This window comes from Miscanthus floridulus, chromosome 9, assembly GCF_019320115.1.
Source record: "Miscanthus floridulus cultivar M001 chromosome 9, ASM1932011v1, whole genome shotgun sequence".
Taxonomy (NCBI): Eukaryota; Viridiplantae; Streptophyta; class Magnoliopsida; order Poales; family Poaceae; genus Miscanthus; species Miscanthus floridulus.
Window position 1 is genome coordinate 48,520,079 of NC_089588.1, and position 23,564 is coordinate 48,543,642.

Sequence of the window (23,564 nt, forward strand, 5' to 3'; positions counted from 1 at the left end):
GATAGTATAAGGGAGAAAGACTAGTTATAAGTTTTACCCAAAGATTAAAAAGAGAGATCAGAGTTCTTCTACCATTTAAAAATTGAATTTCAAACAGCATTTTGAAACATCAAATGATTTCAAATGGAAATGTTGTAAACAACAAAGTTCTCTAACTTTTCGATATCTATAACTTTTATTTTGGTTATTTCTCCATCTAAGGTCATTTGAAAAATTCAAATTTTAGTACTTAATTTTTAATATTCGGATTCTATTTGTAGTGACGCTAGGTTATGAAAACCGCCACTATAAATATATTTTATTGGCTATTTTCTTAAGGCTACCGCCAGTAGAAATCATATATTTTTTACTGGTGGTAAACTTAAGAAAAATGCCAGTAAAAATGAATTTACACTGGCGGTTTATGATCTGGACCCACAGTTTTATTTCTAGTGGCGCCTGCTCTTTTCGTACTGCCGGTGAAAAAAAGGGTGGCGCCAAGAGAAAGCACCAGTGTACTAGTGATTGTAGAGATAATGTTGAATGGAAGCTTGAGATGGATTAAAATGTTGATCACTTTAAGTGTGCTATCTTCTACTACTTGTCATAACACCACTAGCTAGCTTATTAATGAATTATGAGCATGTCATCTTTTAATAAACGCCATTGCTTCTCTGCAAATGTACAAATGTCTGATAATATTCTTGCATCCAGCAAATATCTATGCATTGAAATTAAGTCCTGCGAGTACGGAATGTACTCACGTTGCTACCGTTAAGTTGTTTTGCAAGTATTTCCAATTCGGTTGATTTGAACCAATGCTCACTCCACCGAAGGCTAGTAGACCTTGGAACGGGCGATTCCGAGATGAGCTGCATGTTAACTCTGATAAATTTCGAGCGAGTTCGTACGGAGACAAACCATAGGGGGTCAATCAGTTGTATAATATTGTTCCGCTATTGGTGTACCTAAATAACTTGGTTACTTCTATTCAACTATCCTAAGTTGATAGCATGATATCTCCTTTGTGTAGTAGTGAGATGGAAATTTGCTTGAATTGCTACAGCATGATATGGAAAGCGGCTAGAAGCACATTTCCATCGTGGTTTTATATTTTAGTTGTTAAAAATATATATTGCATCAACATAGTAGTAAGCAAGAATATATTATGATACCGGATATTACACTGAAAGTAACAAAGCAGGTGCGAAGTACATAGAATCCAACGCCAAATCTAGATGGCGGTTATTTGCCATATTCTTCCAAAGGAAAATTCCACGAGAATCTTACGAAAACAACCAAGATTATCTGCTTAGGTCCATGATGATCCATGGATACTCTAGGGGCACACCCTCTTTATTTAGGACATCATCATGCCAAGCCAGAACCCACAATATATAAAAATCCCAGGTGCAATCTTACGGATACACTTCGAAGACAACACGAGCTCCAAATTTCTTTAGAATCTTATAGTCGCTGAACCCTGATTTCATGAAGATCTCACGAAATTCATTTTCATCCCGTTGGCGTCCTTTTGTCATGGTCATCATGCCAATGTCCATTAAGAGGTGAGTTTCCAACATAGGCTCAGAGTAGTCAATCACAATATCACCAACGATAACTTTTCCGCCATCCTCTCGTGAAGGAATCGCCTTCCGGCATTGAGCCAGGATCTTCACGCTGTCCTCATCAGTCCAGTGGTGCAGCACAAGCTATTATATCATGCATAGATTGGACACACAGTTACACACTTATGCAATGATTTGTAATTGAATCATGAAGTGAACATTCAGGCTAGAGCTTTATTTGAGCTTGCAAGTTATAAACATTAAAGTGAGAAAACTTAGATTTGTCATTTAGGTGTGTTCGAAAATGGTAGTGGTTCAAATTAAAGTTCAATTTCATACTGCAATTGTAATGGTTTGAATGAATTAATTCATGTAATTTTGAGTAGCCAAGCCACAGTATAATTAAAATGGAATCTAATCAGGTTATTACCTTTAGCATCACAGTTTGAGCGGGTGGTATGAAGTTGAACATGTCACCTTCAACATAGTTTCACTACCGGAGACACATTTTCTCCCGTCGGCCCAGCCCACTCCCCTCGGCTGCACGTCTCCCGTCAGAGGCACAAAACCATCCCCCACGTGACCTGTATACCGTCCGGGAAGGTTTCTCCTGCCGTCACGGGTGCTCGTCGCCAGCCCATACAGATGATTTTCGCGGGCTACCGCAGCTGTTGGCCCACAGAACAGAGAGAGGAGCAGATCGAGCGCGCGGGATTCTGACAAAAAATTCCGATGCGCGCGTCCAGTCCGCGCCAACAGCCCCGCGTGACCGGCTCCATCCCCAATCTATTTTCCTCGGGTTCCTTTCCGCCAGCCTGCTCGCGCCGCATCCAGCCTGCCGCATCGAGCGACGCCGCCTGCCTCTCCCCACCCAGCGCCCAGCATCGCCGCCGCCGCCGCCGGCAGCCCGCCACCGCCCGCCCGCCGTCGGCCGTCCTCAGCCACCAGAACAGTCGCTGCTTCTCCTATTCCCTAGCCCCGGCGCCTAGAAACCCTAGCGCCGCCGGCCACCGGCCGTCGGCCACCCGCCGCCATGCTGTCAGCCACCGGACTCGTCGCCCCCGCCCCTATACCCTAGCCCCGACGCCGTTCCCCACGACGTCCAGAAGCCAGGTACGAGGTACCACCAATTCTGTTGTTGCTTGTATGTGTTCGATGGAATTTTCCTTTTTTTTACTAAAGCAAATTCGTTCTTGCTTGTATGTGTACGGTGGAAAAGGTGGCTGCCTTCAATCTCACAGATCTGGTATAAGTTGCATCAACAATCCAAGTTCATCCCCTTGCTCTGTGATTCCAGGTACTCACGATAGTTCTGTTATCACCCCAACTGCTTGTGGAGATTTCTTCCTTTTCTTTTTAGGCCTGAAGCAAATTGTGCTGTGCATGTACAGAAGTGGGAGAGGTGAATCATGGCCTGAGAGACATTTTCTTAAGCACCTATTGACGACCTGGAATTTCTGCTAGTGATTGTCCAGTGAAGATCTAGTTGGTTAGTTCATCCTCTCAGATTTTTATCGATTCATGCTATACAGTATTTCTTCTTTGGTTTTGTCGGACATACATAAGTTGTAAATTTGTAACAGGTAAGTTGACTCGAGGCTATTGCTGTTGCCATTTCGCTTCTGGCTACACTGGGAGTTACCATTTAGTGGTAAGCGTTTCTTTCAATGAACCTTAATCTCAATAGTACTATAACTTATCTGAATTTTTTGGCATTGTTAAAACATTTGGAGTGTAGTTTTCGTTTCAGTATACTATCCTATGTTCATGTCTGCTACTTTCTTACTGGCACGGTAATAGAATTGTATTGTCATTTAATCTGATTGATTCCGTCCTTTGTATTGTGGTTGTGATATGACTTGTGACCGGATTTTGCTCTATTTATTATATCTCTGGTTTGCTTGAAATGGTTGGTTAGTTCTTCGCTCCTTAATTCCATTGTCATTCTCTATAGCCATCTCTTAAAATGGGTTAAATCATGTTGTTGATTCTGCACTGTATTAGTATTTAAAAAACTGACTTTTTTTGTACATTTCTTGTTTAGCAATGACTGATATTTTCATTCGATGTTTAACAGGTGTCTGACTGCTGATCTCATTGGTTGTTCTTGTTGCCATTCCACAACTGCTTCCAGAATTGTATGCACAGAATTTGATTTGCAGCTGGTTAGTAGTTCTAAACTTCTCATAAGTTTGCAGATAAGATATGGCAGATCGTGGCTGGATGTATAGTGGTTGGAAGCGTGGTAGGCCAACGAATGAATGGGTTGAGAAAACAAATGAGTTTTTGGATCGTGCCTACTCAATCCCTGAATTAGTTGAGTCTGATACAATTAAGTGCCCTTGTGCCATGTGTCGGAATTATTTCAGGCATAAAAGGCCTAAGATAGAGTTGCATTTGTGCCACAATGGGTACAAAGAAAATTACCAAACTTGGACATCACATGGAGAGAGGCGGGAAAACCATGAACATGTGATTGGTTTAGAGGTACAGCCTGAGGGATTTGGTGAGACGGATCGAATGGATGATATGCTTGTTGACTTAGCTGGTGGGCACCCACCATTAGATGAGGAAACACCAACTGGTTTTGCTGAAGCTTTCTATAGAATGGCTGTTAGTGCAGATGAGCGAGTACATGACCAAACCTTGCACTCTAGGCTCTCTACTGTTGCTCGTCTATTGGCCATTAAATCACAGTACAATCTGTCAGTAGCATGTTATGATAATTATGTGGGCCTTGTGCATGAACTCCTTCCCCCTAATTCTAAGATCCCCCAAGATTTCTATCGTTCCAAAAAACTGCTAGAGGGCCTTGGCATGCAATACCATAAAATTGATGTTTGTGAAAAAAATTGTATGCTATACTACAAAGATAACAAGAATAAGGATACGTGTGACATATGTGGTACCTCCCGCTATAAGGATGGATCAAACAAGGTTCCACGTAAAGTGTTGCGCTACCTGCCTATTACAGATAGGTTACAAAGATTATATGCACATGAGGGCACAGCAAAACTAATGCGTTCACACAAAGAAGATCATGTCGCAAGGTCTACAAAAATGTTGCATCCATGCCATGGCAAGGCATGGAAGCAATTTGATGATGATTTCCCAGATTTTGCAGAAGATGCTAGGAACGTAAGACTTGGGTTTGCAACTGATGGATTCACACCATATAAATTGAATGCAGCTTCTTACTCTTGTTGGCCAGTTTTTTGGGTTCCCTATAATCTTCCTCCTGGTGTTTGCATGAAGCCTGAGTACATATTCCTTGCTATGGTCATCCCTGGACCAGAACATCCTGGAAACAAACTAAGTGTATTGCTACAACCTATGATAGATGAATTGCTAAATTTATGGGCTGGGGTAAAAACATATGATGCTTCGGTGAAGCGACACTTTACTATGAGAGCATCATACTTATGGTCAATACATGATTTTCCAGCATATGGCATGTTTGCTGGATGGAGCACCCATGGGATTTTTGCATGTCCACAATGCATGTGTGAGGGCAATGCATATCGATTAAAGAAAGGCCTTAAGGCTACATGGTTTGACTGCCATAGGCGGTTTCTTCCTATAGATCATCCCTTTCGAAACGAAGCAAATGCGTTTCGCAAGGGCAAGGTAGTACATGAAGGACCCCCTAGGAGTTTAACCGGAGTGGAGGTTAAGGATCAGCTATACAGACTGGTCGATGATACAGACAAATATGGAAAACAACACAACTGGAAATATATAAGTGGCCTTTGGCAGCTTCCTTACTTTACTAAATTACTGCTTCGTCACAATATAGATGTGATGCATAATGAAAAAAATGTGGCTGAAGCTATTTGGAACACATGTTTTGATATTAAAGATAAGACTAAAGATAATGTGAAAGCTAGACAAGACATAGAGCTGCTTTGTGACCGTCCATCTCTTCATTTGTATAAAAGGAATGGGAAGTGGCAGAGACCAAGGGCCCCATACTGTATAGATAAGGATGATAAGATCAAAATTCTAAATTGGTTCCAAGAACTCAAGTTTCCAGATGGGTATGCTGCTAATATTAGGCGTGGGGTTAATCTGCTGCAAAAGAAGATTTTTGGTTTGAAAAGTCATGACTTTCATATCTTTATTGAGCGTGTACTGCCTGTTGCATTTCGAGGGTTTCTACCTGAAGGTATTTGGACTTCTTTGGCAGAGTTGAGTTATTTTTATAGGCAGTTGTGTGCTAAACAAATCAGCAAAGATTCAATATTATCATTGAAAGAGAACATAGCAGTGCTTATTTGCAAACTAGAGAAAATATTCCCCCCAGGTTTCTTCAATCCAATGCAACACTTAATAATTCATCTTGCTGATGAGGCATTATTAGGAGGCCCTGTCCAATATCGATGGATGTATCCATTTGAGAGGTGAACCAAAAACTTTCCCTTTCATCTATTTAGTATGGTACCTATTGGATTTACTAAATGGAATTTAACATGTAGGTATATTCTGGGCATTAAAAACAAAGTCCGAAATAAGGCTCGAGTTGAGGGCTCCATTGTTGAGGCTTATCTTGTTGAAGAGGCCACAAACTTTCTCTCTCTGTATTTTAGATCTAATGTACATTCTGTTCGAAATAAAACACCTAGATATGATGATGCTGGCTCAACTTCTGTAAGGGATTGTGGCATTGAACTGTTTGAACACATTGGTAGATGCTTCATCTCACTGGGTTTTCGTGACCTCACAATAGAACAGTCAAAGGCAGCAGCCCTATACATATTAACTAACATCCCTGAAATGGATGATTTCTTCAAGTATGCCTTCTACTTATATGGTTCAAAGTTATTTTTTGATTGATACTTGTACTGTAACAATGTCAAATATGTCCTTGTAGAGAATTTGATAATGAACAATGGAAGGGTCGCTCACAGCCAAGTGCACGGGATATTAGTAACTTAAGATTAAATGGTTGGAAAGGCACACGTGGCAGAAATAGAGGCCCCAATTTCTTTGATTGGTTCAAAAACATAGTAATGTCACAACTCAATTTTAGCAAGTTTTTTTTTTCCTATTTAAATCGTAATAAACACTAATAAATGAAATGCAACTGTTTGCAGTGTGCAATCAGATCAAGTGTTCACAATGTGTTGCGTCAAATTTCATATGGGTTTCGCAAAAGGGTGTCCTCCTATGGTTGCTATGATGTGAATGGATATAGGTTTCGGTCTGAGAAGTATGAGAGTAAGCGGGCAGGATTGGCTACAACCAATAGTGGTGTTTGTGTGACGTGTACTGATGACAATGGAAATGCTCTTGAGTACTTTGGTGTTATTGAAGACATCATTAAAATTTCATGGGAAGGCAGGGAACAACTTGATCTAGTTTTATTTTATTGCCGCTGGTTTGATCCGACTTCTAGGGGTGTTAAGCGAACTGAAAATCTTGGTCTGGTGGAAGTGAAGCATAGCTCTAGGCTTCAAAATTTTGAACCGTTTGTGTTGGCAAGTCAAGTTACACAGGTTTATTATCTATCATATGCTAGTGACGACCCTAGTTTAAAAGACTGGTGGGTAGTGTACCATGTGGCACCAAGAGATCGTTTGCCTCCAATCGACATCAACAATAATTCCATTGAAACTGAAGGGCCAACAAATGACATCTCATTTTTCCAAGAGGATGGATTGGAAGGCACATTTGTGATCGATCTAGGTGACATTGAATTGATTGACACATTAGCCTCAGATGAAATAACTGATCCAAAAGAATTGGAACAGCTAGAGAAGCAAACTGTTGCTCCAGAGCAGGAAGAGATATTAGAAAGTGATGAAGAAGGCGACGAAGATGATGCTGAATCCTATGATGAAGACTGCTACGAAGAAGAGGATTTCTAAAAATGATTGTTGTATTTCTGAAATTATTGTACTAATGTTTAAGTCTTATTTCTATCTAAAATTTGGACTCATGTATCTTGTTGTTTAATTTCTATTTCTATCCAAATCTGGACTCATGTACCTGCTATGTTTCTTATATGTGTGATGCTATGTATCTTGTATGAGAATGTGACGGTTTTAGTTTCTTTATGTGCATCTTATTTGTGTTGCTATGTATCTTATGTATGCAGTTTTTGTTTTTCTACAGCTTGTACTTCTTTTTGTAACATTTTTTTGTGGCAGGAGATGCAGTCGTTCAATCATCGGACGGATAGGCGACCACGGTCAAGTGACGTCACAAATGACGTGGACAGTCAGCCCCCCGAAGCAAAGAGGATAAGGGGCCGCAATAAACCGCATAAGCCTCGCAATGGTCAGATAGCCTTAATACCTGAGGGTGACAAGTATGTGACCACTATTTTTTTCTCCCTAGTGTGGACAATGCTACTGTTAGAACTTGCTAATCCATTTTTTGCCTTGATTCACTTTTCTGATTGACGCAGCCAATTCCGCTACGCTAACTACTCAATTGATGATAAAATGAAGAAAGGCCCCATCCTTGGAGTGATTTTAAAGAAAGAATATCCCCCAATCATCAAAGGGACTACTAGAGATGGTTGTGAGTTCAAATATCATGCAAGCAAATGGTCCCACTATTCGCACATTGTAAGGAATGATGGTCAAACACCAGCTGACCGTGTGAAACAAGAGTTTTGGGTGAGAATTAAGTTTTGCCATTGCACTTCTTTCATGTTGCACAAGAATTAGGTTCTGTCCACTGCAGTATGCTTGATGGTTGTTTCTTGTGCAGAGCATATATTCAGTTCCTGAAGAACTTGAAGACGAAGCAGACCGTGTATTTGAGAAATATGCACACAATCAATGCAAGAATATGATGTACCAAGCTCGTCCAGATGCTGTCAAGTACTACTATCGGGAGATCATTAAAAGCCCAAAGACTGATGCATTTGCATCTTCTAAGTTACTTACTTTTGAAGAGTACATGCAGTGTAAGCCTGATTGGTTCACTGATGAATGCTGGGAGTCCCTTTGCAAGTATTGGTGCTCTGCTGAATACTTGAAGAAAAGGAAGCTTGGGCAAGATTCTCGGAAAAAAAATCCTGATGGCGCTCAAAATAGGGGTGGTTCTAGGCCATTAGTTGAGACTCAACAATTTCTGGTAATCTACTTTATCACAAGCAATTTCTTTCTGAATGACTTTGATTATTTATTAGGCATTAACATTGATCACTCCCATTTGAACATAGCTAGAAAGTATAACCAGCATTTAAACTTATCTGTACCTGTTCTTTTCACCTCTACTTAATGCAAAGGCAGAGCACCTGCCATTTCATGCTCAAAAAAACATTGATCACTTCTTTTTATGCCTTGAAGGGAGCAAAGTATGGACCTACGAAAGGCACAGTAACAAATGCTTTCTGCTGCATGAGATCTGGTGTTAAAAATTGTGATGCCAATGGGAATGCTGGGCCAATTCCTCAGCAGACAAAGAAACTTGTTGTATGTAGCAGAATTTCTATATACTTATGTGCTTTTCCATTCTTAATTCCTGGCTAACTACTTGTGTTGTTTTTAGGATGCCTACAATGAGGCATTACAAGAAAAATACCCAGATAACTGGCAAGAGCAACCCTTTGATGGTCATATTGCATACAAGATTGGTGGTGGCTTGGCCCATGGTCGTCTTGCAATAGGAGATGGTGCTGTGAAGAAGGCTATGATAATTGATGTTGCTAAGGCAAGTGGGACAAGGCCAACAACCTCAAGGGCTTTTCAGAATCTGTTTGCAAGATATGAGCATTCAGTTGCAACCGTTGGTCAGTTAACTCAACAAAACATGGCCTTGGCTCAACAAAATGCTGCATTGACTCGAGATGTGAAGCGTAATGCTCGTCTACTTGAGGTACAATTCTATTCTGGTACACTATCTCTGCAATGGAATTGAAGGTCAGATTGCAATACTAATAATTCTTCACTTGCAGCTCATTGTTAGCAAAGTACAGATAGAGATACCACCTCAACTACTGCAGGAAGAAGAAAATGAGATGGTGAGATTAAATCTTAAGTGTTGATGCATATTAAGTTATCACATTGTCTACTAGCAGCCATGCACGTAATATCTGAACTACTGCTACTCAAGTCTGATCATTACACTTATCACTCACTTGGGGGTTGGGGCTGATGGACATTGCACTAACTTGGGGGCTGGGGCTGATATTGATTAATATGAAGAATAATTATTATCTTACTGAAATTGATGTATTGCTTGGCCATTCCAAATAACATGAACCAGCAGCCGCAACATTTAGCATCTTTCATCTTTTCATAGTGCCTGATGTTGGTCCACATATAGATATGTTCCTTTCAAAGTTAATCATTTCCACAATTTATCTGGTCTACATATTCTCATGAACGGTCCAATTTTTTCATTTTGAATGTAGGGAGGGGCTATAGATGGATCCTCTCATGCGTCAGCCAACCTGGACAATAGCGATGGCCATTGATTTGTGTGATGGCAGGAAGTATTTTTTTGGAGCCGTAGTCTTTTGTTCATCAGACTACAGGTTTTGGCAACAACCAGCAAGTTAGAAGGGCAACAAAAGTGGATTTTGTTGCTATTCAAAGCATGGGTGCTAGTTGTGAAGTAGCAGCTGCATAATGCCTACTCAGAGCATGCAGGCTTGCGAAGAAACAGCAGCACATTGCCACCAAAGCTGCATTTTTTGGTTGAGAGAGCAACTAGCTACTAGCAGATTGCCTTCTCAAGGGTCAAGGCAACAACCAGCATGCTGTTTGAAGGACATGTTGTGCAACAGAGGTATGTTGGTTGTGAGATAGCAGCTACCTACTAGCAGATTGCCTCCTCAAGGGTCATGGCATGTCATCTTAAAGTAATAGATGCTAGATGCCTATTTTGGTTGGGAGCTATATATCGCCTTCATAGGTTCCTGTTATGAAACTGCCATTTGAACATGTGGCTGATCCTGTACTTCAAATTATGCTAGCTGTACCTAACTAGATGGCCAAGTAGGAGGCAGTAAGTGCAATGCAGCTTTGGATTGAGTGTTCGTGTGAATACTTGAATGATATTGGAAGACCATGGAATGTAATGTAAATGAATGGTTCAATGACTTTGTAATATTGCTGCAATTAGTTGCTGTTGAAAGTATTTTTAATGGCTCTAATAAGCTGTATTTTGGGAAAAATGAATTCCTGTCAAAGCTATACCGTCAGGAGTAGACAAAACCTTTCCTGACGGTAGGTAACCGAGAGGAAGGGAAAAAGGTTTCCCTGACGGTTTGATGGGTGACAGAGAAAGTTTGAGAAATTCCTGACGGTTAGACAACCGTCACGGAAAGTTTAAACCTTCCCTGACGGTTTAGTACCCGACAGGAAACATTTCCTGACGGTATGCCCATGAACCGTCGCGAGAGACCTTCCCCTGACGGGCCCAGCCGTCAGGAAACATCCCTGACGGGTTTCCGTCAGGGAAACTTCACCTTCCCTGACAGTCAATCCCTGACGGCCAATTCCTGACGGTTGCCGTCACGGAAAACAATCCCTGACGGTTTACACTATTTTTCCTGACGGTTCTGGCCGTCACGGAAAAAGTTGGCTGGGGTAGTGTTTATCATGACACCATCAGCCGGTTTGGTGGCAGTCATCTTTGGAGGGGCCAGCACAGTGCATTTTATGTGTGGGAAGGCCTTGACAATGGCCCTGGCAAACTTGTCATCACCAGAGGTACCACAGCAGTAGGTCATCGACTGAATCCCCTCAAACAAGTCCCTGAACTCCCGCAGTGCGATCTCAATCCCAAAGTTGTCGTGGGCGTCCAAGCCTTCATTTACCATATTGTGGTAATCTGGGTCGAGGCTCTCCAAGCTCTCATGGAACAGAGCCGCCCCATGCAGCTCCTCGAATGGCGGCGTCACCACGTCCTTCTTGAACCACTCAGCTAACCCTATCGCTGCTTCGAGGTAGCGCGTCGAGGTGCAGGCGAGCACCAGAGAGGTGTGGTTGATGTGCACCTCGTGAGGGATGCCGTCGACCAGGAGGTAGGACACGGGGTTGATGCAGTACCTCTCCTCCGCCGTGGTCTTGTCGACAGCGAACACGCCCGCCACGGCCATGAGCCGCAGCAGGCGACGAAGGAACGGCAGCTTGGCGGAGGGGAGAGACAGCGCGGTGACCAGGTCGGCGGGTGAGGCAGCCCCGCCATGGCGGTGGATCACCGTGGGGATGCCAAGCTCCACGGCGCACCTCAGTGACATGGGCGTCAGGTAGGAGAGGCTGACCCGCCATAGGTCGGCTTGTGCCTGCAGTAGCTCGGCGTCGCTAGGGCGGACTACATTGGAAGCCTGAGAAGCCATTGCTCTGCGCAGCAAACTTTTAGCTAGAGTGCTTCTGTATGTGTGTGCTGCTGATATACGTTGGGCAATGTGGGATTTATATACTCCATCCGTCTCTCGGAACACAAGATGAAAAACTAGTCAGCAGTAATTCAGTACTATACTATATAGCAATAGACGCATGTACCTTATGTCGGTGCTCTTCATGCCTAATTGCCTATGATTGGTGCAAAGTGATTATTACATTACAGACTAGCAGCAATCAAACCAAGAAGAAATAACGATGGAAGCATGCATTTGTGTGGATGAGGAAGCAGTGAGCTAAATCCTGTATATTTTCAGATGATGGGACTTACGGATACCTACTTCCTCCATCCAAAAAGAGTTTTTGCTATGGGTTCGTGCTGACTATATTTAAAAATATATATATTATTAGGATTTGTATCTTTAAATAAGTTTATTATGAAAATGTATTCAATGATTTTATCCAATGATACTAATTACATATACCATAAAAAATAATATTCTATTATATATATTTGGTCAAAGTTGCAAACGATTGACTCCTTAAGAAGTGAGAACTATACTTTTAGGAGACGGACGGAGTACTCCACTACACCTATAATGCCTAAAACTGTATTTTTTTTACAAACGTTATACCCTAGAATTGTATTCATTTTTGACAGAGAGAATACATATATATTGTACTCCTATCTCGGTTTGATACTGCTTCTTTTTTTAGCATGATTTGCTACTGCTTCTAAAGGAGCTAATTAACATATAGCTGTCAGATCTTTTCTTGTATGGGCGTAAATGGTATGGATATTTTCTAACCATCTAACCGAAACTGAGAAGGGGTGAATAGTGATTCAGATATCTTTTTTGAATATCTATACATTTTCTCAGGATAAGGATTCAGATAGTTTGTTTTGAATATCAGATACGAACATATAAGAATGATGTTATCCATGACATACCAGATATCCAGTCAGAGAATTCAGTCAAATATTAGATTCGAATTGTTCTATTGGATATCCATTATGTGCGCACTGCAAGCCCAAGATGAATTTCGGCTCTAAAAAGGTAAATGATGTAGTTCTGGTTATCTTTTTTAAAGTCTATGACCATGTATGAAGTATGAACTAAGTTCAAAGTCAACTTCACCAAAATATTATAGTATACTCAAAGCAAATTGAGAAATACAAATAGTCGATAATGCAAACTTTCTTTTGCAAAAGTTTAAAAATTGAAAATAACTTGTGGAATTGGACTAAAAATTTTACATGTTGTATCCATAATAATTTATATAATTCTGTACTTGACTTGACGAACAGAAAACATTTGATAGATATTGTTGTTGTCTTTACTTAAAATCCGAACAAATATTCATGACCAACTTTGTTTGGATCCGGCTTGTTTTATATTTGATACATATATATATTCGTATGTAATAGAAACAATTTGGCATTTGTCTTCATATCTAATTTCAAAGATACTTTGGGCAATAGGTGACTTATATACTCCATCCGCCCAGGAAAAAATGATACTCTTGGAACGCAAGGTGAAACTACCCTTATGTCTGTGCTCTCCATGCCTATGTGAAACATGTGATTATTACATCACAGACTAGCAACAATCAAATCAAGAATAAACAATTCTAAGATCTCACTCTGTGAATAACAATGGAAGGAGTTGTGTGGATGAGGAAGCAGCGAGATAATGTATTTTAGATGATGGGACTCACATATAACTACTCCACTACACCTGCAATGCCAAGTTGTATTCTTTTTGGAACAAACCCAAAGGAATTATTGGGTAAACCCATGATTTTTACTTGTGACTAAAAACATCAGGAGTACATTTGTTTGGTTTATCCAATAGTTTCCAAAATCTCACTTCTAAAATATAAAAGATATATAATTTTGCATCAGCAATCCCGGACTATTTGGAAATCACCCTAACTACTTTTATATTTTCTCTCTCTTAAATATTTACATTGGGAACCTTATCATACCCCTTATTCTTCACCACATCCTTCCACCTCTATATTGGCCGATTGATACACGCACATATATTGCGCACAATTGGATCCGTTTTCCCGTGTGGATAGATTGGGAGTTCAGATTGGGACTCGTTGGGGAGTAATTTTTTTCAATCTTGCTAAAAATTCATGATTGGAAGTGGGTTTTGGAAACCATTGGAGATGCTAGACCCTAGAATTGCATTCTTTTCTAGATAGAGGGAATACATATTGTATCACGGTTTGCTACTTCTTCCGGAGGAGCTAGCATAGCTTTTCAGATCATCTCTTGTAGGGGCATAAATGGTATGGATAAATCCAAACTAAGAAGGTGTGAATATTGGTTCAAATAACTTTTCTGAATATATAAACATTTTCTCAGATACCGAATATGGATTCGGTAGTTTTGTTTTGAAATGAGATACGAATATAAGAATGGTGTTATCCATGCCCCTCCAGATATCCAATCAGAGAATTCAGTAAAATATTAGATTTGAATTGTTCTATTGGATATCCATTATGTGCACACTGCAAGCCGAAGATGAATTTCAGCTCAAAAAAGGTAAATGATGTAGTTTTGGTTATCTTTTTTTATAGTATATAGACGATATATGAAGTATGAAGATAGTGTTTGATTCAACCTGTGATAACGCAAATGGTAATGAAACCAGGTTGCACTGTGATCAGAGATGGGATCAATCATTACGATCTCTGTTTGGTTTTGAAATGTAACGGTATCAGATGATCCTCTCGATCTGGTTGATGCTCTCTAGGTCTGCACTTGCTTCTTTCGATCTAGCTGCTGCAGGAAGCAGGACCCCTAGGCGTTGCTAGCATGGGCACCTGGTGCCCCGCCACTGCCGCCACCGCCACCACAGAGTGCCTCCGGTGGGATGATGGAGAGCAGTGGCGGAGTGAAGGGGGGCTGAGGGGGGCCGGCGCCCCCAACCTTCCCATGCACTCTATATTATACATTCTTAATTAGCTATTTCATAATGCAATTAGCTAGTTAATGATACTATTTGTGCGGTGATTTCTTGTCCTCCCTCTATGTTAATCTCTAATAGTATCTTATAAATTAACAATTAGGTTTTTCTATTATTTTTTCACCTTTTTTGTTTTTTATTATTGCGTACCAAACATGTAGTCGTTCTTACCGTACATATCTTATTAGCTAGTTAATTTTAATTAATGATTTGCTTGTTTTCTCTCTCCCAAATGATCTCCAATATAGCATCTATATTATCTAGGATTAGCCCTCCTGTTCATTATCTGTTTTGTTCTTGTTATTACCATGATTCATTTTCTAGCCTAAGAATTAGATTGATCAGGTGAAGGTCATAGATCTATAGCTAATTAATTTTGTTTCTTTTTTCCTATAATATTCAGTGTTTTTTAGTTTTTTAACTTTCTCTTCGCTCTTGTTCTATATGTATTTCATCATAAATGATTGTTGTTGGTTCCATGCCGACCCTGACCAAATTCTGGCTCCACCCCTGATGGAGAGGATCCCTCCCTCAGTATCGTGGTGGTTGAAGGACCTGCCACCGTTACCACGAGACAGGGAGAGCTGCTTGCACAGGAGAATGACGCCCAGAGTGCTCCATTATTCTTCAAGGCAGCGGTATCGTGAAGCGCTAAAACACCGACTAGCAGGCGGAATTAGCTCAGTCCGGTATCCAATTGTGCGATAGCTGATTACCGACAATACTGAACCAAAGGTGTGTAACAAGATTGCTTACCCCATGTAATCGAATAGCTTTATAAAATGCCGAACCAAACATTAAGTTCAAATCAACTTCACCAAAATATTATAATATAATTAAATTAAACTGAGAAATACAAATAGTCGGTAAATGCAAACTTTCTTTTGCAAAAGTTTAAAATTTGAAAATGCCTTGAGCAATTTTACTAAAATTTATACATGTGTTTTATTCATAATTTATATAATTCTGTTGTGGCCTTTACTCAAAATCCGAACAAATTTTCATGATCGATGTTTTCTGGATCAAGTTTGTTACATATTTGATAATACATATTTAATCGTATGTAATGGAAACATATTCGCATATGTATTCCTATCTAATTTCAAAGAAAAATACAAAAATAAATATTGTGTAACTAATGTTCACACCTACCAGTCGGCTACCACATGGAGCACGCGGTGGGCGTGCAACATGGTGTGTCTCGTAGGCAGGGGACACGGTGACTGATAGGTGAGAAATGATAAGCAATTGATGACTGCGATTTGTATTTAATGGCGTCATGGATCGATCAGGAGTGATGAGATAGTGACGGCTGCCATTTGTATTCAATGGTGATGGGTCAGGATTGTTGAGCTAGTGAAAATGACTGCCATTTTGCTTTCAAAAATGGAGCGCGTGTTTGGCGTGGAAATTAATAAACTGCATGATGGCACCGCATAGGCAGACGACAAATCAACCAAGTCCATGTCTTCGTGTTATATAAACACCGGAAAGAAAATAAACCAACATTTGTTTTGAGCTGGTAAACTTCAGTTTTAATTTACTACTCCTCGCCTGCGTGCATAATTAAAACAATTCAACTTTTGACTAGGTCAATTTCAGTAGAGTTTCGTAGCGTTATTTTCAAAAATATAATATCAAATATATAGAGTGCAATAAAATATAAACGAAATAACCATTCTCAACGCACGGTTCCATTCTATTGTTTGATAGGCAACTCCATAACCCATCTAGAGTTCAGAACCAAGCAAAGGGAGTTTCATTTATATGAAACCCAATTCTTCTCTATTCTTTAAAAATGTTGCCATCACATCAAAATACTTATGTAGCAACCTATTAAATACATATACTCATAGAGACTGGTCTTAATTATAAAGAAACTTTACGGTGCTTGAAAATAATAATAACAATCTGTTAATCTAGATTCAGTACCTTAAACTTCTCCAAACCGCCCATTTAACCCCTTCAAGTGGTATTGGCTCCTGGTTTTACTGACGTGGTAGTCGAAACTTGGGTGCGTGACCTGGCAATCGCAAGCCGGCCCACGAGCGCCATTGTCGAGGCAGAGGCCGAAGATGTGGAAGCAGATCAATCGAGGGGGTGCTCGCTAACGAAGATGCCGCAGACGGCAGCGCAAACTGCGCGGATCCAGGATGCACACCCGCAGGACGCCGCGCATCGCGCTCCGCGTGGTAGGCCGCCATCTAGCCCACGCCAAGGCCCTGCAGTGCGTCGAAGCTGGTCTAGCAGGTCGCCCCGTACGTGCCATCTGCCACAATACGAGAGGTCGAGCCCCGTACTTTGCCCTGTACTGCCCCCACCCCGTACATGCGCGAGATCCAAGATGCCACACACGCCTCCTATGCTCCATACGTCGCCCTCGCAAGGTCGAGCAGCGGAGCAGGACGCCTAGCGGTGGCAGCGGCAGCGGCAGCGGGCGCGGGCTGCTGGTGGAACGGCGCAGTAGCCCGTCTGCGCGTGCTTGTCACGCAACAGCACCTTGGCCAGTCTGAAGTGGCGCGCGGGGACGCCGTGGTTGGCGGGGCAGAACACGCCGAGCCCCTGGCACGCCTCCGCCAGCGCCTCCTCGAGCGCCGCCATCTGTTTGCCCTTTTATATGACGCGTGGCCCCAAACACAACAGGTCAATGTGAGACCAGTTGAACCACCACGTCAGCAAAACCAGCAACCAAAACCACTAGGAGGAGAGGTTAAATACCCAGTTCCAAAAAGTTTAGGGTGCTCGATACATAATTTTATAGTTCAGGGGTGAGGTAGACACAGCGACAAAGGTTGGGGGGTTTATGTAGACTTTTTCCATTTACGCCCGTACAAGAAAAGATCTGACAGCTATGTTTGCTCCTTCAGAAGAAGTAGCTAACCGAGACAGGAGTACAATATGTATTCTCTCTGTCAAAAAAGAATACAATTATGGGGTATAAGGTTTGTAAAAAAAATAGTTTTAGGCATCATTTGTGTAGTGGAGTACTCCCTTTGTCTCACAAAGAGGATCATTCTCACCTCTCGAGTAGCCAGACATTTACAACTTTGATCAAATATATATAACAAAATATTAATATTTATGGTACGTAATTAGTATCATTAGAGAATCACTGAATATATTTTCATAATTAATTTGTTTAGAGATACAAATATTAATAATATTTTTTAAAATATAGGCCCCATTCGCTGGTCTGAATCTTGGCTGAAACTGGCTGAAAAATACTGTTTCGGCTGAATTATTGTGAGAGGAAAATACTGTTCCGGCTAAAAAACAAGTCAAACCAGCCAAATATGGGGTAAGCCGAATGGGGCCATAATCAAACTTAAGATAGTTTGACCAACAGGACGGAGGACAAATACTATTTCTGGATAGAGGAAGTGTTTTTGGATCGAGGAAGCAGTTGTCTGTGATTCCCATCATCTAAAATATACAGGATTTAGCTCACTGCTTCGTCATCCACACAAATGCTTCCATCGTTCACACCCAGTGAGACTTTATTGTTATTTATTCTTGATTTGATTGCTCCTAGTCTGTACTAGTAATCCCTTTGCACCAATCATAGATAGGCATGGAGAGCACCGAGATAAGTTTATCGCCCTGTTCGTTTGGGCTTGTTTGACTTATAAGCCGTACTTTCCAGCTAACGAACAGTATTTTTCTCTCACACCAAATCAGTCAATAATACTTTCAGTCATGGCTTATCAGCCAAGCCCAAACGAACAGGGCGTATATTGTTCTAGTCACCTCAACAACTTGTCAGCGCTTTTGTATATGCTGTAAATATGTTCTTGTCACCTCAACAAACTGTCAGAGCTTTTGTATATGCTGCTTAGAATTTTGTATATGCCTTATTGCAATCTGCAGAATATTAGAAATACATACTTGTTTCACTATCTTTTTAATGCATCTTTTCTTAACTTTTACTTTCATGAATTTACAGCTAGTCAAGGAATGGATGAAAAAGTTCAGTACTATTTGTGAACTGCTGTCATCTGCACTCAAGACGGTGATTTGCTGATGTTAGGAACACAAATTTTATCATTGGTTAAAGTCTCATCTCCCATGACATCTGTACGATCTCCAACGGCATAATGTTCCACTGTAGGTTTTCTTTAATGGGATGAACCCTACTATGCAAGTCTTCAAAGTAGGGTAGTGCAAGATAGGATAAATCTTTGTATACACAGCATTGTTGATATGGCTGCTAGATTGTTTGCTGAACTTAATAATTTATCCACATGTATGGATTGTTTTATATCATTTTGAATCTATCCATGTGTGCATTATGTAATATGATTTGTGAAATGAATATTCCTACTATCTTAATGATCCAAATTAATTTGAGAATGTTCCATGAATTTCAATTTTCTATTTGGTAATGTGTTGTTTTGACGATAAATGAAAGTAGTTTTTCCCAACAATATTTCACATTTCCTTGTCGCCCCTGTCGGTTACTTGTGATAGAGATAGTGTTCTAGACCTGGTGTCTAGAAATTCTCCTGTCGGTGCAAGGAATTTTCCTGGCAACACTGTACCAACAGGAAAACTGGTATGCCGACAGGAAAATTGTTACCCCTACTGGGAAATAGATTTTTTGTCGTTTTGTTTTGTCAGTATTTGTCTGCCCACAGAGAAACTAATTTTTATTTTTTCTGTCAGTATTCCTAGTTTCCCTGTCGATATCGCACTGACACGAAAAGCAGTGTGTGAATATTAGTTACACAATATTTACTGCCATATTTTTTTAAATTAGATATGAATACAAATGCAGTTTGTTTCCATTACATATACGAATAAACAAACCGGATCGAGACAACGTTGTTGACGGATATTTGTTCGGATTTTGAGTAAAGGCAACAACACAATATCTATCACATGTTTTCTGTTCGTCAAGTCAAATACAAAAATATATAAATTCTTAATACAACACATGTATAAAATTTAGTCAATAGCTCATGTTATTTTCAAATTTTAAACTTATGCAAAAGAAAGTTTGCATTTACCGACTATTTGTATTTCTCAGTTTGCTTTGAGAATACTGTAATATTTTGGTGAAGGTGACTTTGAACTTAGTTCATACTTCATATACGTCGTCATAGACTTTTAAAAAGATAATTAACCAAAACTGCATCATTTACCTTTTTAGAGCTGAAGTGCGCACATAATGGATATCCAATAGAACAATTCAAATCTAATATTTGACTGAATTCTCTGATGGATACAACACCATTCTTATGTTCATATCTGATGTTCAAAGAAATGTTCAGATATCTGAATCCGTATCCGGTATCTGAGGAAATTTTTAGATATTCAAAAAAGATATGTGAATCACTATTCGCCACTTCTCAGTTTTGCTCGGATGGTCAGAAAACATACATACCATCGACGCCCCTTCAAGAAAAGATATGACAGCTATGTTAGCTCCTTCAAAAGCAGTAGCGAACCGAGATAGGAGTACAATATGCATTCTCTGTGATAAAAACAATACAATTCTAGGTTATAAGGTTTGTAAAAAAAATACAATTTTAGATTTTTTTTATTTGGCCCTTCTTTTTTATCTCTGTTTTTCTCGACATCGTTCCGACGCTTTTCTGTGTTTTTTCGCTTCATCCGTCCTCTCATCAACTCAGTATACAGTCTGTCCGCGTCCGTGTTTTGTCCATGAACTTGGTGATTTGTTTAGGACAGGTACAGTCCGGTTCCGGATTTGTTTCTTCTATAAGTACATCTCATTATGACTTTTGTTTTTTTCTCACAAACGTTAATAACAAATAATAAATACAATGTTATGGGTCTTTAAACAGTTAAAAAAACAAAGATTCTCATTGATGTAAGTCATTAGGAACAAAACTTATCTATATTGTAATATTTAGATTACCTGTTGATCCAACTAATCAAACAGTTAAATAGTATGAACATTGGATAGTTTTTTTCTTCCGTCGTAACGCGCAACCATCTATAATATCAAGCAACGGAAATTTCTTCATCCAGATTTTGGTCCATCACGCAGTCTTTGCTTGTTCATGTGTCCCTTCACTTTTTGTAGCATAAGAGTTCTAGCCGGGTTTATTAAGAGCAGTAGTATGTGATGAATTAGAAATTAGAGACTTAATTACATAAGTGTCCCATCCGTGACATAAACTCATCAACTGTACTCATGCGAGTTAGGTAGCGCATGTCCCAACTACAATACAAGTCCGATTTCAAAATATATTAGAACAGATGACATATGATATAAATCCCGCTGCAACGCACGGACATGTCTGCTAGTTTATATAAAAAGAGAAAAACGAAAGAAAAGGAAAAAGACTTGCATGGGCTTGGCCTAGCCCACGACAAAGCCGGTGCAACTGCAAGAATTCAGTCCAGGTTGAGAAAAAAAAGCTCACCAAAAGAGGCCCACTCGAATCTGGACATTTTGCATCATGAACCCGATCTATTTACCTTTTCTTTCTCTCTAGCATCTTTACATCTGGAACCCGTATTTCTTTCTATTCTCTTCCCCAGTATTGAGAAGCCTGGACGAAAGAAAAAAAAAGCCACAAATTTTACCTCTTTAGTATTAGGTATAGATATAGATATAGATTAGGTAAAGCTTCTATCGGGTCATCTCAACAAATCTGAACAAAGTTATTTTATCACAAGAGAACTTCACATAAAGAAGAGCACATACACTACGAATCTAGGAGAGACGACCACGAAACCCAAACTCATGTGCCGTAGTGAGTACTACTCCGTACTAGTTACTGCAACTACTATACCTTCACCTATAACACATGCACGTACGTACGCGCCTAGCTAGACGCTGAGGTACATGTCGATCTTGAGTACGGCGTTGTTGCTGCTGGCGTTGAAGGCATGCGTCCTGAGCAAGCCGTAGCCGATGGCGCCACGGAGGCCGCCCGTGGCCCCAACCACGGGCAGCTCCCTGACATCGTCGAGGATGGCATCCCTGGCCAGCACGGCGACGGCGCTCCCGTTGTGCTCCCCCGCCGTGAACACCATGTTGGCGGAGAGCAGCAGCGCCGCCCCGCCGTCGGCCGACGAGCGGGACGCGAAGAGCTAGAACCCCTGCGCGTGCCAGACCACGCGGGACGCCGCCGCGTCGGACCCCTCCGTCAGCGGGTCATCAATCATGTACACAGGTCGCCAAACCGGTTGATGGGGTCGCCCGGCAGCGTCGTCGCGCCCCTCACCAAACGCTCCGCCGTTGGTGCGCTTCCTGCGGACGCCGTCACCATGTCGTGCATGTAGAACTGGAGGTGGTGAGTAGTTTTGGCGGTGCCGTTGGTGATGGCGGTGGCGGCGAGCACCGCGAGGAGGATCTGGATGGTGCGGTTGGCGTTGGCCATGGCTGCACGGGCGACAGAGGTCGTGTACGTGCTAGAGAGATGGAAGAGATGAAAGGAAGCGTGCAATGAGGTGAGTGTTGGTTTGATCTCCACCAATCCCTTGGATCCGCGTCTTGATCGGGGACGCCCAACCACTCCATGGTCGGTGGGCCCCCGTCACACAGCACCATAAAGGGAGGTGGGGGCCGGGTACAAGGAATGAGGTTAACCTGAGCCGCCGCAACCCGCCTACAGAGAAACCCTAACTGATCTAAAGAGAGGGTGCTGCCAGTGACGGAAAGCCGCCACCGACTTCACCGTCGCCTCTGCATCGTCACCACTGCGCCAGACTTCACCACCCGTACTGCGTACCCGCTGCCGTGGTGGCTACTTTCTCCTCTCCCTCCTCTACCAAGCCTGAAGATATGGCCCCTCTACTCTCTCTCCCTCCTTGTCCCAAGTCAACTGCTACTCGATTTGATTCAACCAGTAAGCAATTCACCCTCAGTACTAAACCTAGATGAATCCTAAGAGTTAACATTAGTACCAGAGCCAGGCTTTCTAGGGTGTAGATCTAGTTTGTGGTAGAAAACTAAAAAGAAATCGAAGAGAAAGAGGAACAGAGGGTTCGATCCGTTTTGGATTGAAACCCTAACCCTAATCGAGGGAAGAAACAGAGATGCAGAAAGTTCAATTGAACCCTAACCCGTCGGGGAAGAAGAACAGTGACTCAACCCGTACCCTAACCCATCGGGGAAGATGAACAGGAATCCTAACCCGAACCCGACATGACCCAAACCCTAACCCTAGATCGGACTTGCTCTGGGAAGAAGAGTAAAGCAGATCCAAACAGAGAGAATCAAGGGGAAAGGGGAAGAGCTAGGGAGGTGGCTTACCTCGCCGGCCTCAACTCATCGGAGCACTCCGGGAAAGGGCCACCGCGCTGTGAAGAACGACCGAACTAGGGCACCGCCGCTAGGCCACTTGACGGCGGTGCGCTCACCTATTGGGGAGCGTGCGCGCCGGCGAGGGGGCCGGCGACGGTGCCACCATTCCTCAGCCACGGGCTTCCTTCGCTCAATGCTACCACTCGGCACTGAGGAGAGGAGAGGGATGGAAAACGAAATAAAGCTAGGGTTAGGGTTAAGGGAGTGGAGCCATGCGGAGTCAAGAGCACCGTTGCCCAGACCGCTCGACGGCGGCACGCTCAACCTTGGGCGAGCGAGCTCACCGGTGAGGGGACCGGCGGCGGTGCTACTCTACTGTGGCTCTCGCTCTCCACCGCGGCGCTGAGGAAGAAAGAGAAAGCGAACTCCTAAATGATCCTAGGGTTTCGACAGGAGGGGCCACGGTGGGTTTTTTACCCAGGCGAGAAGCGCGGACGACCGTCGATCTCAG

General features: G+C 41.8%; 2 protein-coding genes and 1 pseudogene across 2 annotated transcripts; 1 reads left to right on the top strand and 2 right to left on the bottom strand.

Annotated features, from left to right (window-relative positions):
* Positions 1-1,397: 1,397 nt before the first annotated feature.
* On the bottom strand, positions 1,398-11,847 carry LOC136481885 (flavonoid O-methyltransferase-like protein Os11g0303600). Its single transcript, XM_066479165.1, has 3 exons — positions 11,108-11,847; positions 1,978-2,038; positions 1,398-1,691 (listed from the first exon to the last, which is right to left on the bottom strand). The coding sequence occupies exons 1-3, from the start codon at positions 11,845-11,847 to the stop codon at positions 1,398-1,400; spliced, it is 1,095 nt and encodes a 364-aa protein (XP_066335262.1).
* On the top strand, positions 3,653-7,414 carry LOC136481884 (uncharacterized). Its single transcript, XM_066479164.1, has 5 exons — positions 3,653-4,019; positions 5,898-5,947; positions 6,134-6,337; positions 6,418-6,553; positions 6,641-7,414. Exons 1-5 carry the CDS (start codon positions 3,753-3,755, stop codon positions 7,412-7,414), a joined length of 1,431 nt encoding a protein of 476 aa, XP_066335261.1. The 5' UTR covers positions 3,653-3,752.
* A 9,786-nt stretch (positions 11,848-21,633) lies between the features above and the next one.
* LOC136482491 (dirigent protein 21-like) lies at positions 21,634-22,187 on the bottom strand (annotated as a pseudogene).
* Between the last annotated feature and the right edge of the window lie 1,377 nt (positions 22,188-23,564).